The sequence below is a fragment of the Mus musculus genome, chromosome 12 (assembly GCF_000001635.26).
Source record: "Mus musculus strain C57BL/6J chromosome 12, GRCm38.p6 C57BL/6J".
Lineage (NCBI taxonomy): Eukaryota > Metazoa > Chordata > Mammalia > Rodentia > Muridae > Mus > Mus musculus.
Window position 1 is genome coordinate 13,303,455 of NC_000078.6, and position 16,857 is coordinate 13,320,311.

Here is a 16,857-nt window from a genome sequence, read left to right on the forward strand (position 1 = left end):
GACAAAGTAAGTGAGGAAAAATATTGAATTGCAGATTGAATGCCCCGCTGTATGATTGACTTCCTGAAATGTTGCAAATGTATTTGGATTCCATTAGTAGCTTTTAAATGTGTCTTGCAGCTAATCTTACAATCCTGCTAGAGAGCCTTTCTCACCTCGGAGTGATGTGAGGTTGCAACGTTTGTCTCTCTCATCAGGTGCTGGGTGCTGCTCTTAGAGCTTCCTCTCTCAGTGCTTGCTAATGTGTTAAGCAGGTAGTGATTGGAACAATTTTGATCACATGTATATTCCAGTCTCCCACAAGCAGTCAGGTTATAAAGGAAACTACAAAGTTTAATATATATGTATTATATATGATAATATATGTACAATATTTTACACACACTCTCTCACACACACTAAGCAATGCTTCCAGATGAATGGTACTGTTCTTTATGTGACATGGCTTTAGTTATTCATAGCTCAACATTGACTTGTTGCTCCAAGTATTAGGAGTATAAAGATACTAATGTAGCGAGCTCCACAGGTGAGTACAGTAGACTATAACAGTGCCCAGTCAGAACAGGTATGGGCTCAGGAGTCAAAAGTCTGATGTTGAAATTCTAGCCCCCCTTTGCCGTTTTCAGGCTTTTGCCAGGATCCAATGATGCAATCTATGTGAAGGAGGCTTCTTCAGACAATACACATGGTGATTATTGCTGTTTCCTTGGAGCTTTAAGATCAGAATTTTGATAAAGAATGGAAAAGTGGACAAAAGCCCACTGAAGTTTTGTTATGGCTTATGGTCCTTTCACAAATTCATATTCTCTCATGCAAACAATACAGGTGTTTTGAGCATTTTGTTACTCTGAGAAATCATCCTTTACTGAGAAGATGGCTGTAGTTAATGCTTCCATGAGATTCTCCTGCCCGCCGAGCACTGTGTCTGTGGGACCTTCCCTTGCTGCCACTGCCCAGCATGGCGCTTGTGCGCCTGGCCTTCCTTTCTTGCTGTTGCTGGCCAACACCTTCTCTTCTGTCCTTCCCCTTTGTCCCCTTTGCTGGTTTTCGTTTCCATTCTTGTCAGTGGCTCACACATCTCATCCTGCCTTTTCCTCCCAGGCACCAAGATTACAGACACGGTGAGTCTCTTTGCTGTTAACGTTTTGTTAGTTTCTTTCTTAAAAAATTTTTTTTATCAACTTTTGTTTTTAGCTTCTGTGTTTTAAGTTTTAAGGCCATTAAAAAGATTTTCCTGTGTCCTTAAATTCTTGTTTAAGCACATTAAGTTCCACTTAAAGCATTATTTTTACTTAGGTTTCTTGGTTGTTTTCCCAGGGGCAATCTACCCTCGTTTATGTATGTGAATTTTTGTCTTTTGATTTTCTTTTCCCCTTACTTTATAGAATTTGTTGAGATTTGTGTGTGCCTCTGATTGTCTACAAGATATTTCTGAGTCTTTCTCTCATAAGTAATGATATTGGAATGTTTTCCAAAATTCCAAGCTGGATATTTGTTGGCAGAGTGGACTCCAGAGCTCTGTAGATGCTCGTAGGTAGCAAGGGCTCTGAGCTCTGCCGACAGGCTCTTTTTCATTTGCCTCTGCGTCTTCCATCCTTATGACTTCTGCTGGCAAATGTACTTCTTCCCTTTACATTGTCAGACTGTTCCTTAAAAGCACAGTGACACTTCTGTCCCTTCCCTGTCATCCATGGCTTACTGACATGGGTGCTCTTTCAGTGTTTTCAGACACTAAATGGACTTGATATTTCAGGCTGTATTTAGATAGCCCTTTGCCTTCTTTGCTAGTGTCCCTTGCTGTCCTCCTGGACCCTGCAGAACTTTCCCCATTGCCTTTCCTCATCCCCAAGCAGGAACAATGGACATGACAAACTGGGATTCAATAATTTTTCTCTTTTTATGTAAAATTATTTTGAAAGTTATTATTATTAGTAGTATTAGCATTCCAGCTAAACTGGTTGTGTGGTTCTCATTTACATTGTTTTCTTTCTCTTGTACTCTATCGTTCTTGAAGGAACTATTGGGAGATTTGTAGCTAGGCCATCACTGATATCTTCAGCTCTTTAAAAGCTCTGGAAGTACCATTGTTAACTGCATAGTAAGCCCTGTTGCTCTCAGATAATATATATATATATATATATATATATATATATATATATATATATATCTGTCTGTCTGTCTGTCTGTTTTAAGTTTTTATCCACCATATATAAGTATGTGCAGTGCCTATGGAGGCCAGAAGAGAGCGTTATAGCCCCTAGGAACTGGAGTTGTGGGTGTGAGCTACTGTGTGGATGCTGGAAACTGAAACTGGGTCCTCTGCAATAGTAGTAAACACTCTTTAAATTCTGAGCCATTTTTTTTTTTCTGCTCCATTGCTTTGCTTTGAGCTTTTGAGACTTGGTGTCCTGCTTAGCGTAGGCTGGCATAGTACTTGGTATGTAGTGTAGGGTGGCATCAAACTCATGATAATTCTATGGTAGTCCTGAGTACAGTAGGGATGAGCCACCAAATTTAGCTTCCATTTTGCTTATTACAATATTGGGGTCAGATTCTTACAGTGCAAAATCAGTTGTTTTAAAGCATGCAGTTCAGTGACCTAGGAAAGAACTGCTAGGTTTTATGATCATTTTGTCTCAGCTTTGAAGATCTACTAAACTTTTCCACAGTGGCTGCACTATTTTATAATTCCCAAATCAGGGCATGGCAGCTCCAAATTCCTGACATTCTCAATAACACCGTTTCCCTTCCTAAAATTATAGTCACCTCTTTTCTTATTTTAAATATTGGTTTCTAAGTGTTATTTTTCCCTCTGGATTTTGAAAGAATAGGTTCAGTTCCAAATGAATGACATTGCTATGGGAACTTTTGAATTTTTTCATGGTGATAGTGTCAACCTATCACCATGCTCAGTTGAAAACACGTGGTGATTATGGTTTACCTAAGCTGCATTAGACCTGTTATTTGCCTGCAGTGTTTGATGGTGCTTATCTCGTAGGCCCTTACCACTTGGTAGATTCTCCTGCCCATCAGAATATCAACAAGACCCTCTGTACATGTGGCTTTTACAGAGATCCACCTGCCTCTGCCTCCTGGGTACCAGGACTACAGACTATCTATCTACCTACCTACCTATCTATCTATCATTATGATGACGATGATAATGATTATTTTGATTATTTTAAGTTAATTTACTACCTGGCCTCTTGGACTTGGTACCATGTTGAAACTGCACACACTTTCTATTACATTGGATGTGTAAGAGGCTGGCCGCACACATGCAGTGCTCATGTCTTCACTGAGCCGCATCTTCAGCCCCACTGGTGTGTCTTTTACTTAGTATTAAATTTACTCGATTTGCTGTGCTTTTTATTTCTTGTTAAAAGGATCTTAGATAATAAAAAGCATTCCATTAATCTTTCTTCATCTGATATGTCTTAATTTTGTAGGTGCCAAAGACCCTGGGATTATTAAAGCTGCTAAGTGTCAAGCTTTCCCCTCGCCTGGGACAAGAACAGGTAATGGGAATTTGCTTACCTTTGCTTCTCCCACTCTTCCAGCAGAGTTCCAGGGATAAAGTGAATGAGTGATGCCTGCGTTAGTCAGCCATGCTGTCAGGCACGCAGCTGGGGCAGACAAGCTCCTGGACTCAGAAGCTGCATCCATCAGGGTAAAGGGAGCTTGCAGAGCGTAATTGTTTACTCAGGGCAGCTGGGAGACTGGGGTAGGGTACCTTACTTCACAGTGGGGAAGGGCAGGGTAGGGCAGAATCCCAAAGAGGTACAGTGTGCTTCCTCCAGCCAGGCCTCACCTTCTACAGTTCCATTTCTTCCAATTCTGAAACTGAATCTGTCTATAGATCAGACCATTTAATAAGTTGGAGCCCCTGTGAGCTAATCCTGTCTGGAATAGGCTTGCACTTCTTTATCTGATCAAGGGGACATCATAAACCTTGAATGATTTCTAGATCTCCTTCTGGGTGTATGTAATAGTATTTATAGAGAAATCTCCTGAAAAATGTATTTAGTATGCATGAATCTTAAAACAACAGAATATAAGTGGTTCTCTTGGAGGATGAATATCTAGTCTGAACAACCCTTTGCCTAGACACAATCTGTCTCTACTGATTTCTTCAAAAATTGTATGAAGTTTTTAGTCTCATCCATAGAGGTCTCTGTATGTCATAAAATTAAGAAATTCCCTCTCAGGTGTGAGGTTACTGACTGCCCAGTAGGAAACAAGCCATGCTGGTCTTCATTGGTAGGAGCAGTCTGGCTGCAGGACAGAGGCCTGGACAGTGCCACTGAATGTATATAGGTGGTCCACACGGCAGCTGCCTCTGAGGGAGGTCGGTATTTTGTCTCTCCTCCATCTGTATGGAACATCAAATCTTACTCTTGTCTTGGAAGAATATAACAAGAGTTCTGTTGCTAAGCCAGTATCCAGTATATTTTAATTTCTAATTATTTCTTACCATTGAAATTCATTCATTCTGCACAATCATGTATTCTGGATGTGTCCTTCACTCTGTAGGTCTGAATAGTAACAGTGCCCCTGTGTCTACAGGGTCTCTTATGTTTAATCCTCTGCATATCTGCATGAGTTTCTAGTTGGCATTCTCTAGTTATTTCCTGGAGTTGCCTTCAATTTGCAGACAAAGAGGCATATGTGAGACTAAATGAGTTGGCTTCTGCCTTGAAGTTTGTTTTCCTAATGTGCTGTGTTGCCTGTGTTGGTGTTTGTAGCACCATGCTGGTGCTCAGGGATATTGCTTCCCTTTCTCCTTTGCATTCTCCGTAATGAGTTCTAAGTATTGCCCTATACCTTTAACAAGGGTTCTCAGTTGCTGTTACTTTTGTCCTGCTGAGTATTCATAATGGAGTGCAGAGCTTTAGTATCCCATTTTCAAGGTGGGTAATGTGCAGGACATTTCCTCAAAGCCTACAGTGTGATGGGGTCAGACCCAGAAGCAGGGCAAAGCAGGCCAGTGGCACACACTACCACCAACTGAAGTACAGCAGAGGAAGCTTCGGCCCTTGGCATGGTTTGGTTTGAACCATGACGAGAGGAAGTTCCCATTGGGGAAGGAGAGGCTGGGTGCTCCAGTGTTGGGATCGAGTGTGACCGGCTGTCCAAACTTGCTGCAGGAGCCAGGGACTGCAGATGCGTCCTACCACGCCTGGTTTATAGTGGGTTCTGGGGTTCAGACTCAGCTCCTTACATTTGTGAGGTGAGCACCTTTCCCCACTGAGTCCTCTCCCCAGACTTCCACATTCATTTCAAAATCATGGTTTAATGTGCCTATATCTCATATGGCTCTAAATGACTCGCTTTGTTTGTGCTGTATGTGCCTTAATACTGTAATAACTAGAATCAGTCATATTACTTTTTTTTCATACTTTTATTGAGGATGGCTGTCACTCAGTTTGAAAGATTCCTTTCTCCCTCCTCCCTCCTCCATTCCTCTCTCCTTTCCTCTCCCCCTCCATAGAATATTCTTTATTCTAAATTGCACTAGACTAAAATATATAAACAGAAAAGAACATCCACTTGGAGTCAAGTTAGGGTCTTGTAGATGCTAGCCAAGGGTTGGATCCCTAACACCTGGCAAGCTTCCTAAGGACAGGGATTTGTGTTTTGTTTACTGCTGCCATCAGAGTGTAAATACAGAATCTGGCATGCAATATTTTTTGTTCAATATGTAATATTCAGTAAATATGTGTGGAATGTTAGAGCGACTTCACTTAGGAAATTACATTTTATTGATTTGACATTTCTTTCTTTAAGAATATGTAGAAATTCAGAACATTTTGGATGCATTCACTGGTATTGAGTACTTTTATTTCAATATTGCTTGTACAGTTGAAGGGAGTAGGTAATAGAAAGCACTTATTTATAGTGTTCCATACAGGCAATAAGCAACTGAAGAAAGTGGGCTGTTTTAAACCAAGCTCAGTACAACACTCTATTTAACATCACAACAGTCCCTTGTCTTAAGGAAGATTGAACTTTTATTACAGTATTTGAATGAAGGTACAAGCCCTACTTTAAATATTGATTCCAGTAGCAGAAGACTTTAATTAGTGCTTTTAATTTAGAAAAAATCCAATGGACATTTGAGCAAGTACTTTAATGTAAGTGGGAAGGTACATGAAGTTGTGTAGAGCCAATTGTGGGCTAACGACTTTGTGAAATAGCTTTATTGAAACCTTATAGTCACTTCTTAGTGATTTGCTGGTTCTTATTGTAGTCACAGATATGTACAATCATCTCAGTCACAGTTTTAAAAACGTGTTTTTTATGTTTTTTTATGATTTTTTTTATGATTAAAAAGTATATGGTTTTTCTCAAAAAAAAAACCCATATACCTTTTAATCATTACTCCCAAGTATAGGTGTATATTTCCAAGAACTCATAATCTATTAAAGCAGAATTATAAAATTGGGAAATATTGGTGAGTGCTCTGGGAATACATTTCTGGTGCTTGCACTTGTTGGTCTGGAGTAGAATGTAAGCTGTAACACTAAAGAAGTCAAGAAACCTGCCAGCGCAACAGTGCTGTCCCTCATGCTGCGGTGCAGCGAGCCCAGTGTGAGATTGGCAGTCCTTCTCTGCTCATGATGGTGCGGAACATGCAGACTTGCCAAGCACCATTTTCATTCTGAAAGCTCTTTCTATGCACAAGTCTTTTGGGCTTACTGCACATACTGTTCCTACACAGGATGGGATCTTCAAGATGGGCCTGTCTCCTGACGGGAGCCTCCTTGCGGCGATTCACTTCTCAGGGAAGCTGAGCATCTGGGCCATTCCATCTCTGAAGCAACAAGGAGTCTGGCGTCAAGATGAGCAGGTGCGTCTGCTGGTAGAGCCACTGGTGAGGTTGTGACTGGCAGTGGTAATTCCATATTGTTGATGTTTCTCTGACCTACGCAGCTGCTATTGGATCTTCATCTTTCCAAACCCATCATAGTCTTAAGTCAAATTATAATATCAACTGATAAGGACAAGGCACTGAAAGAGCAGATCCTGTGTGTCAGTTCCAACTTGTCATGGGGTACACTCTGCACACCAAGTAGGTTCTAGGGCACTCTTTGTTCTTTAATGCTAAAAATAAAAGTAGAATGGAGATTATAACATTTCAACAACAACAACAACAACAACAACAACAACCACTACCACCCCCAAACAACAAAAAAACCCCACCCCCTCCAAAACAAAAGCAAGCAAGCAAGCAAGCAACCAACCAACCAACCAAACAAACAAACAAAAATAGATCCCCCAAGCCAAACAGGTTTTAACAAGTTTTGGACATAAATGCTAAAAGGATTACTTTTCTTCCCAGGATTGTGTAGCTCCTGTAAGTGTAGCTATACTTAGGGTTTGAAGGCAGTGGGCTTCTGTCCCTATAATGGACATGGAAAAAGATGGGACATTTTTATCTTTTAATATCTTGAGATAATAAATTTTAAGAATTAGCTGATTTTGTTCTATAGTAACAGGTAGACTCAACCATTTTAATTTATACTCATAATGCAATTGTAGATTAAAGTTATAATTTAAATTTATAAGGGGAAAATGGGGAGCCATGCATTATGACAGAGTAGAGATTTATTATTATTGTTCTTTAAAGTGTACTCATGTTCTTTAGATATATTCCTTTTCTTTTTTGTGTATGGACATGTTTTTAACTGCTTACATGGGTGTGCACTGTGTGCACGCTTGGTGCCCACAGAGGATGAACAGGTGCATTTGGAGTTCCTGGAACTGGAGTTAGGGATGGATAGGAACCACCATGTGGGTGCTGGGAACCCAGGTCCTCTGCATGAGTGACAACTGCTCTCAAAACAGCTGAGCCACCTGTGCAGGCCCTAGTGTTTTGTATTTTTGTGACAGAGCTTTCCTGTGTAGTCCTGGTGGGCCTGGTGCATACTGGGTAGAGCAGGCTGGACTTGAACCATTAGTGATTGCTTTAGCTGTTTGCAGGCATGAGCCATCATGCCGACTGTTGACTACCTTATTATTATCTTATCAGCATGCAACTTTAAGGCTTCCCGCCACTCCTGCTGGCCATCCCTTCAGTTTGCTGTGGAACCCACATGCTGACCACACTCTCTCTCACTCACCTGAAGAGATGCTTCTGAGCATAAAACCCAGGAGATGGATTAATAGGGCACGTTCTTTCTAATGTCCTGGAACCGTAGCTAAGAAGAGTGATTGTCCCTTACGGGGGCTCAATGCTTTAGCTGTGTGTGTTAGACACAGAATCTCCATTAGGCTGCTGCGAACTGACTGGTGGTGGGGGATGGCTTAATCTGAGTAACACATATGACCTGTGGTTTCTGTTTCCTGAGGCACAATAGCAAGTTTGTCTGTGCATTATTTAGAGGGTCTCCAAATACAGCGTGTCTTCCCTAGCTTTGTGTGGTGGGAAAGCGCTCACTTCTTTCACCTGGGAGGCTCATGGTCTCTCCATATTTGGAAGTATCTCCTTAAATGGTGAGATTTTGAACAGTGAGGTCACCTCAGCTTTTTATTTCCTTACATTATATTCTGTCACATAATAGAAATATTGATCAACTTCTGAAGTACCCTTAATATTCCATCGACAATCTCAAATATATAGTGTATTCACTATTAATGGTAAAATTGATAGTGTGCTCTTGATGTTTGTTGAGATTCTGAAGGGCCTCCTTTGCTTCTTGAACTCCTTATGACATGCGCTCTTCATTACTTGTGAGCAAAAACCATTATGATTAGTCACCCTTTAATATTATTTATTAATTAGGTTTTTTTTAAAAAAGATTGAAAATAGTTTTTCTTTTTCATACAACATATTCTGATTACAGTTTTTCCTCCTTCCACTCTTCCCAGATCATAGTTAGGTTTTAATAGTGAGCTTACAAAAACTTAAAATTTGCTTAAAAATCTTAAAATTTGGGATGAGTAAATGCATTTATCTTTGTATCTTTATGCAGTTAAGAAAATAATGGGTCAGGAAGGACGAGCTCTCCAAAATGGAAGAAGTATACAAAAGAGAGGAGTTGCAGTTGGCAGTTTGTGTTCAGCAATGAGTCTTTGGACCACAGATGCCCCCAGCATTGCCAAGGGAGTTGGGTAGCTGCTGTCACGCCCCAGCTGTTAGACATCTACTCCTATGGCTCCAACTCAGTGCTCCCCAAACAAGCCTTAGGCTGAGCATGTGTCTCCAGTCTGTGAGTCAGACAGAGGCCTCCTTACTCTTAAGGGTATTATTTCTATTAGGAAGAGTTTACATATTTACATATGTGTTTCTTCTTATGTGTATTCTGTGTTCTGTTAGCAGTTTATATGTGTTTAGTTACATGCTAGTTTCTTCTCAAGTGTGTTGTATTATTATTAACAGTTTGCATGTTTAATTATATGCCATTTTTTTCTGCTTTGGTTGGCATGGTTTCTATTGAATACCTAAGTAAACAAGAAATATAAGGTCTTATGTTCACACAACTGAAAACCAAGACCTGTTTGTTCTCAAGTGGACTTTGTGCAGGTTGTAATGTCCTTTGCTGAGGGAGCAGGGCTGAGCCATAGGTACCAAGCCTAACCCTGCATCAGTTGCCGTCCTTTTGATGCCCACATCCTCCCTTGGAAATCTAGTGCTCAGCCTGCTGAGAGGTTTGCTACAGCCAATCTCTCCACCCCGAGACTACCACTGGCTTTAGCTTCAAAAGAAATTTTGGTTCAAATTTGGAAACAATGAAAAAAGTTTATTTATTTTCTTTGAAATCCTATTGTCAAAACGCAAAGCCCTCTGTTTTTCTGTCATCGAGTGTGGTCAGACTACATGTTTGCTCCTTGGGCTCTGTCTACCTGCTTTTATCTAATCCTTGGTACTGTGTGTTCTAGAGTGTCATTCTATCACAGATACTCACCTGAGGCTTCCGCTCTTCATACACTCTGGATGTTCAGTGTATTTTCTAGGACTTGTAGGCCTTGGGAGTGTGAGGGTCTGTCTGGGTACAGTGCTCTGAAACATTTATAAAATTTACTCACTGGTAACTTGGTGCACTTAACTTTGTTCTCGGTTGTCCACCAGGTAAGCAGCAGGAATGGCATTGGGATCTATCTCTGACCGTGATGCCCGTGCTCTCTCCTTAGCCAGCCTGCCCAGCGTATTTCTATGTTTACAATATTTGTCCTCTTCTTACTTTGGGAGCATTCTGTTATTTGAAAGGTCAGATTTCTGTGTGACAGGTTAAGAAGACCCAAGTCCCCCTTCCTGGTTGTGCTGTTTTACATTGGGTCATCATCTGACAGTTTTTAAATGCTTGGGGTCAAGTCCTGATTCCTTCTGGATTGAACACTGGTTGCATTACTGTCCCTCAGATGCGCTTTACTCTTGAAGTGCTAGTGGTGTGTATGTACCAGGCAGAACAGTAAATAATCGACCAGGTTTCTCCCTGGTAAATGCTTAGCTGTGTTACACAAATCTAGAGGACTTGTGAAACCTCTTAGAACAAGATGAACGAGGTAACTTTTTTATGAAATGTGACCAAATGACCAAGTCAGAGTCACCTGTGTCCTGGGAAGTGGTAACACTACCTTGTGTATTTTATATTGGGATTTTCACATATGTATTACTAAATCTGGTGCGCTATAGTGAATGCAACAAGGCTTAGCTTTAACTGTTCCGTAAAACAGAATAGCTTGTTCCTATAACCATGGTAACATCATCATAAAATCATGATGTTGAATCTCTGCTTAGCTCTGCAGTAAGAAATATGGTAGGTGTCAGTGTGTGCCAAGACAATTATACAGAAAAAGGCAACATTTTAATATTAAAAGGAAAAGCTTGGGGAGAGAGTGGCTTATAATTGTAGTATTGGGGAGGAGAATTCTTGAAAGTAAATTTGCATATTGAGGTTTGGCTTCTTACAGAGCAGTTTGTCTTAAAACAACTCTATTTAGTAAAAAGTAATTTTATTCCCATTTTAATACATGTAAAATAGTGCAAAAAGAAATTAACATGCAATCACTATGTGTTGGAATTCAGATTCCATCCTGTTTTTCCGAATATTGACTAACAGTGTTTGCATTTAGAAGTACTGACATGTGCTTGAACAAATGAGGAGCTAGCATCTGAGACTACTGTACTCAAGGGAGGGCTAGCACCTTGGAGCCTGGCTGGGTGGCATGCAATCACGTGCAGTTCATCATGCAGACACTTAAAAAATGTGCAAATGTCGTAGCCATATGTTATGTTTATATCTTTACATCTTGTTTTTGGTCTTAATTTTTCTTTGAAGTTTTATTACTTTCAGGGAGGGGCACAGTACTGTCATTATCCTGATGGATGAGCGTGTGTGTGCAGAATCACTGGACTTCTGTAAAGAGGAGTCCCATGTTCTGACAAAGACTTGGGCAGATGGAGTTTTCTTACTTCTCTAGGAGTCATCAAGGGAGCCTGGTCCACTGGGTAGGCCAGAGCTTTGCCTCCCTCTGTGGCTATGCTAGGGAAGGAATGGGCGGACCAGTGAATGAATTAATAATTGTTTATATGGCAATATAGCCAACTTATACTTGTTGTCTGAGAAGAAAACAATGTTACTTCTGCCCTGCATTCCTTTATAGTCCTTTACCAAAATTGTGGATTCAGCTCACTTGGGGCTTTCTTCATGCATTTTGCTGCTTTATTAGTTCTTATAATGTACTTTGTGTGATTGAGTATTTTCTCTGTGAAGACTAATGATTAGAGATAGTTATGGGAATGCCTGGTTTGATTTACTTTGTATCCAGTTTTAAGTTGATTAAATCCTTTTGCTTTCATTGTCAGTGTGAAGCATCCATCTGGCTGGAAATCTGGGTGTTGAATTTGTTCATGTCTAGAATAGAGTAAAATTGTTTCAATAATTTTCATTTCAAACATTTCCCATATGTTATGTTTATATCTTTACATCTTGTTTTTGGTCTTAATTTTTCTTTGAAGTTTTATTACTTTCTGACCTCGTACTTCTCTGTGGGTGTAGAAAGTGAAATAGAAGCTTATCTTTTCCATTTTTATTCTATTTCTCTTTGATACAGAGTAGGTGTTAGATTAATTTTGTTAAATAGTGAATCAATGAAGGACAAGTGGGAGGATGGCAGCTTATGTGATTAATGTTGGTAGACCCACAGCTGTTTTCTCAGCTTCACGAAACTCTGGACTCTTGGAGACTCAGCGCCGGGCGGACCTCACTCATAGCTCTACCATGTGCTTTATATAGTAGACACTGATGAATATGTGTACAATGAGTACACATAGGAAGTATTGCTCCTGTTCTGTGGGACGCTGAGACTGGTTTAGTGGTTAAAAAAGGTCAGGAAATAGTTATTTATTGATTTATTTATATCCCAAATGCTAAATGCCCCACCCTGGCATGTCAAGTCTCTGCCAGATTAGGCACATCCTGTCACGCTGAGGCCAGACATGGTAGCCATGGAACCTGAGGTGCACATGTGCTACATATGTGCCAGGGGTCCAGCCCATGTATGTTCTTTGGTTGGTGACTCAGTTTCTGAGTGCTCCCTGAAATCCGGATTAGGGGACTCTGTTGTTCTTCCTGTGGGTTCCCATCTTTTCAGCGCCTTCAGTCCTTCCCTTAGCTCTTCTATTAGAGTCCCTGACCTACTGGAACAGATGCAGATATGCACAGGAAATAAAATTCTTAAATCTAAGAAAACATTCATTTAGTTCATTATGACAGTTAAGCCTATCTAGAAAGAAATCCTGACCATGTTCCTAGGACAGCTTCTTTCTGGGCCACTGCTGCACTGGAAAGTGCTGTTACTTGCCTTTTGCAGACACAACGTAGACAGAGATATGGGCTAGAAAGGTGATTCTTCACCTCACTGGTGTGCTTATGCAAGGGTCACAGACACCTGTATAACAAAAGATACGTCCATAGGAGAAAAGTGTAGTACATTTTGTTAATCAATGACTGTCTCTTGCGTGCATGGGAGAAAAAAAAAAGTGCTGTATTTGGAAAGAAAAAGATATTGCCTTTCTGTTCTCAAACAGGCTTTGTTAGCAGATTGAGGAAAGTCTTGTTTGTTTGTTTGTTTGTTTTCGAGACAGGGTTTCTCTGTGTATCCCTGGCTGTCCTGGAACTCACTCTGTAGACCAGGCTGGCCTCTAACTCAGAAATCGGCCTGCCTCTGCCTCCCAAGTGCTGGGATTAAAGGCGTGCGCCACCGCTGCCCGGCTGTTTGTATGATTTTAATTCTTTCTCTTGCTGGTTGTTGTTAGTAGTTAGTTGTAGGATCGCATTCTCAAGCCTCAGAGCAAGTCAGTTCCTCTGCTACCCAACACTGGGGCCAGAAACTGTGGGAGTGGAATAAGGGTGACAGCCATGCTGAAATGTGCTTGGACACAGAGGCTGTCATCTAGAAGTAATAGACCATGAGTAGAACCATAGGACCCGGCAGTTCTCTCTGTTATCCTTTGTTGCCTTTCTATAGGCACCCTCCACCACAACTGTGCGTGACTAGATCCAATGGAAAGAGAATCTTTGTAGGGGAAGAGCCTTATTGGCTGTATGGCTTGCTTAGGAGTAGGAAATCTAATTTCTACCATGTCCCGTGGGAGGGGAATTCTGGTTCCTATGACTTGCTTTGGGGAGTATTAGAAGCCTGGGATAGGAGGGCAGGAGAAGGCCGGAGATACATTGATATCCATCAGTTCAAAGGCACTAGCCTACGGTGATATGTTCTGAGCTCCAACAGATGTAAAAGGAAGGGGCAGGAAGGCTGCTCCTTAGAGTGTATGCAGGTGGTACTAAGACCTGGGTGTGCTTCCTTGTAGGTTGTGAACATCTTAAGTGCTGCTCCTCTCAGTATATGTGCATAGTGTACAAGGAGCTTGAATCATGCCCAGGCCAGTGTCTGCTTACAGCAAAATAGACACTACTCTCTACTGTGAGGCGTGGATGTAGAAGAAACATGGTAGTGAGCTGTCATTTGTATCAGTTATCAACATTGTCCCTATCTTTTGTATTCATGTTGTGTCTTAGTTCCTGTCTGTGACCATTAAGTCCAGTGTCATTTGTTTCCCCGAACTCTTAGGCTGAGGGAGCCTTCCTTGCATTGGAATAGAGATCAAGGGAAACAAACTATCTATCATGTCTGTATTTTTTTTTTAATTGTAAAAATTTCATAGGTCTTGGTGAATTTTTCATAGTTTTTTTAAACATGTTTGACTCATACAATTATGTATATATCTTTGTATTTAGCCAGGCTACAATGAGCTTAATCCTGATTGGAGGTTGTCTCCTGAGAAGAGAAAGAAAGTAAAAGGTGAGTAGGGTATAAGAAATATGATTATTACAGCTTTACAGGAGTTCTCTTATTGCCTAAGTGTTCTTTAGATATAAAGAATCTCTTATTTCACTCTGTGTCAACCATGGAATCTTAGCCAGGCAGCAGATCAAACACTTTGTTTTGTTTTTATTTTTCCTTCTATGTTTTTTGTTTGTTTGGTAGTGTTCTAGGTCTTTCTCTTTAAAATTTTTATACATTTCTATATTTGAAATAATTTGTTTTTTAAAATAAGCAGATATCTCTTTTGGGGAATGAGGAATGGTGGGAATCAAGATTTACTGTTAAGTGAAAGAAGTTGTTTAGTAGATTAAAACAAAATAAAAAATGAGAGATCCTTTATTTATTTATTTATTTAGCCTTGGGTATACGATCTTTTTTATGTCTGTTAAATTTGGTTTGTAAGTACTTTATTAAGAACTTTAGAAAAAAAGAACTTGAGTTTACAGTTTTCTCTTCTGTCGATCCATCCTCTAGTTTACTCTTAGGTTAATTCTGGTGTGATGGGACACACCTGCTCCTGTTCGTCTCCTTTCTGTATTCTGTAGTACTTGGAGGAACGCTGATGTTAAGGTCTGGTGGAGTTTGGCAGTGATTTGCTCCTGTCCTGGGCTGGTGCGTTTGATGTTGTCAGACTCATTACTGCTTCAGTCTTCTTGTGCAGTGTAGGCCGGCTGCAAATGCACCCTTTTGATTTAGCATTAACAGGCCATATGAGTTTGGGAATTTATCCATTTCTTCTCAGCTTTCCACCTTGGTGCAATACAGGTTTTGAACACACTCTGTGTTACTTTTCTGGTTTTCGGTGGTGCCTGCCGTAATGTCCATCTTTTTAGTTCTAAAGTTATTGCTTGGGTCTAAGCAATTCCTTCTTTTGGTTAATTTGGCTAAGGGCTTGTCAATTTTTTGTTTTCAAAGAACCAGCTCTTGTTTCTTTGATTCTTGTATTGTACTTTTAGTCTGAACTTCATTAATTCCACATTGTTGTTAACTTTTAGTTTGCTGATTTTGTATTGCCCTCCCCGCCCCACATTGATAAGCTGCACTGTTTACTTGAGATCACTCTGAGTTTTAAATGTAAAGGCCCATAGCGATACGTTTTCCTTTTAATAAGCCCATCTGTGCTGGGTCCCAAAGAGTCTGAAAAGTTGTGCTTTCATTTTTGTTTGACTCTAGGAATTAAAAAAAAATTCCTTTCTGATTTCCTTAGTGGCATGCCAGTCCTTGCGGAATGTCCAGGCTCTGTGGATTTTGTAGTGTCTATGTTTTCTCTTGTTGTTGAATTCTACCTTTACAACCAAGAGATGATTGCTGTCTTTTGTTTTCCTTTTGGTAAGATTTGCTTTATGGCCTAAAATGGAATTGATTTCTAAGAAAGCTCCATGAGCTGCTGTGAAGAATGCATGTTCCAAAGCTGTTAGGTAGGATACTCTGGGATGTCTCTTTAGTCTATTTGGTATGGTGAAGTTTGGCTCTCAAGTTTATGCTGTAATTGTTTTTAAAAGGGTGTGTCTGGATGATCTATCTGTTGATTAGAGTCAGGTATTAAAGTGGCATACTGTTGAATCTCAAGCTGTCTCATCTGTTTATTGCCTAGCAGTTTTATTTATGAAATTTGTTCACTAATGTTTAGTTTATATACTTATAATTGTTATATATTTTGCATAGATTATTCCCTTTATTAGTATGTAGTAGCCTTTTAAAAATCTCTTTGACTAATTTTGGATTTATCAGATATAGGTCTAGTTACTGTTGCTTGTTTTAGATTATATTAACTTTCAAACTTTTAATACCAGTTTGTGTGGCCGTGCCAATGAGATATGTCTTGTAGACAACCAAATGATGCCTCTTGGTTATTAGTCCAGTCAGCTACTGAGTTTTTGATTGGGAACCTAAGGCAGTTTATTTTAGTGTTGTTATTAATAGAGCATGCTGCTTTGTGTAATTTTGTTGGTTGTTAATCTGGTTGGTTCAGTTAGTGGTTTTGTTTGTTTGTTTGTTTGTTTGTTTTTGTTTTTGTTCAACTCTTGTTCATTTCTGGGGTTTACTGAGTTAGGCATGGTTGATTTTTTTTCTCTTTTATTCTTCTCTTCCTCTCATAAAATTTATTCTTCCCTGTGCTCTTTGGATTAAGACTGCCCATGTGTGTAGGTGTCCATTCAGTTCCTTCTGCAGTGCTGGCTTGGTAGCTAGGTCGCTTTTCCCCTTGAAGTGCCTTCACTTCTCTATTGAGTTTTTGAGAAGATGACTTTATTGGCGCCATGGTTGACAGTTATTTACCTTCAGGACCTCACATACCCTGTTATTCCATTATTTCTGTTTCTTCTGCTGGAAGGTTGGGCATGAAGTTTGTATTTTGACTTTGAGAGTGAAGTTTCTCCTCTTGGAACTTTCAGTAGTTTGCTTTTTAGCTTTAGCATCTTCAGTAGAACTGTGTCATGGAGCGGCTGGGTCTGGGTTCATTTTTATCTGGGGTTCTTACTGCGTCTGTGCGTAATGCTCATTTCTTTCCCTGTGTCTAGGATGTGT

General features: G+C 40.2%; 1 protein-coding gene across 7 annotated transcripts in view; it reads left to right on the plus strand.

The window, feature by feature from the left end:
• Nbas (neuroblastoma amplified sequence) overlaps nucleotides 1-16,857 on the plus strand; it is a 368,280-nt gene that overhangs the window by 34,354 nt on the left and 317,069 nt on the right. For all 7 annotated transcript variants that reach the window (XR_003950086.1, XM_011243895.2, XM_006515215.2 and 4 more), the window contains exons 11-13: nucleotides 3,450-3,518; nucleotides 6,722-6,850; nucleotides 14,244-14,307. Coding sequence is in view for 6 of the 7 variants with exons in the window: in XM_011243895.2 (XP_011242197.1) it covers nucleotides 3,450-3,518; nucleotides 6,722-6,850; nucleotides 14,244-14,307 (262 nt within the window). In the remaining variant the exon portion in view is untranslated. The remainder of the gene's footprint in view (nucleotides 1-3,449; nucleotides 3,519-6,721; nucleotides 6,851-14,243; nucleotides 14,308-16,857) is intronic.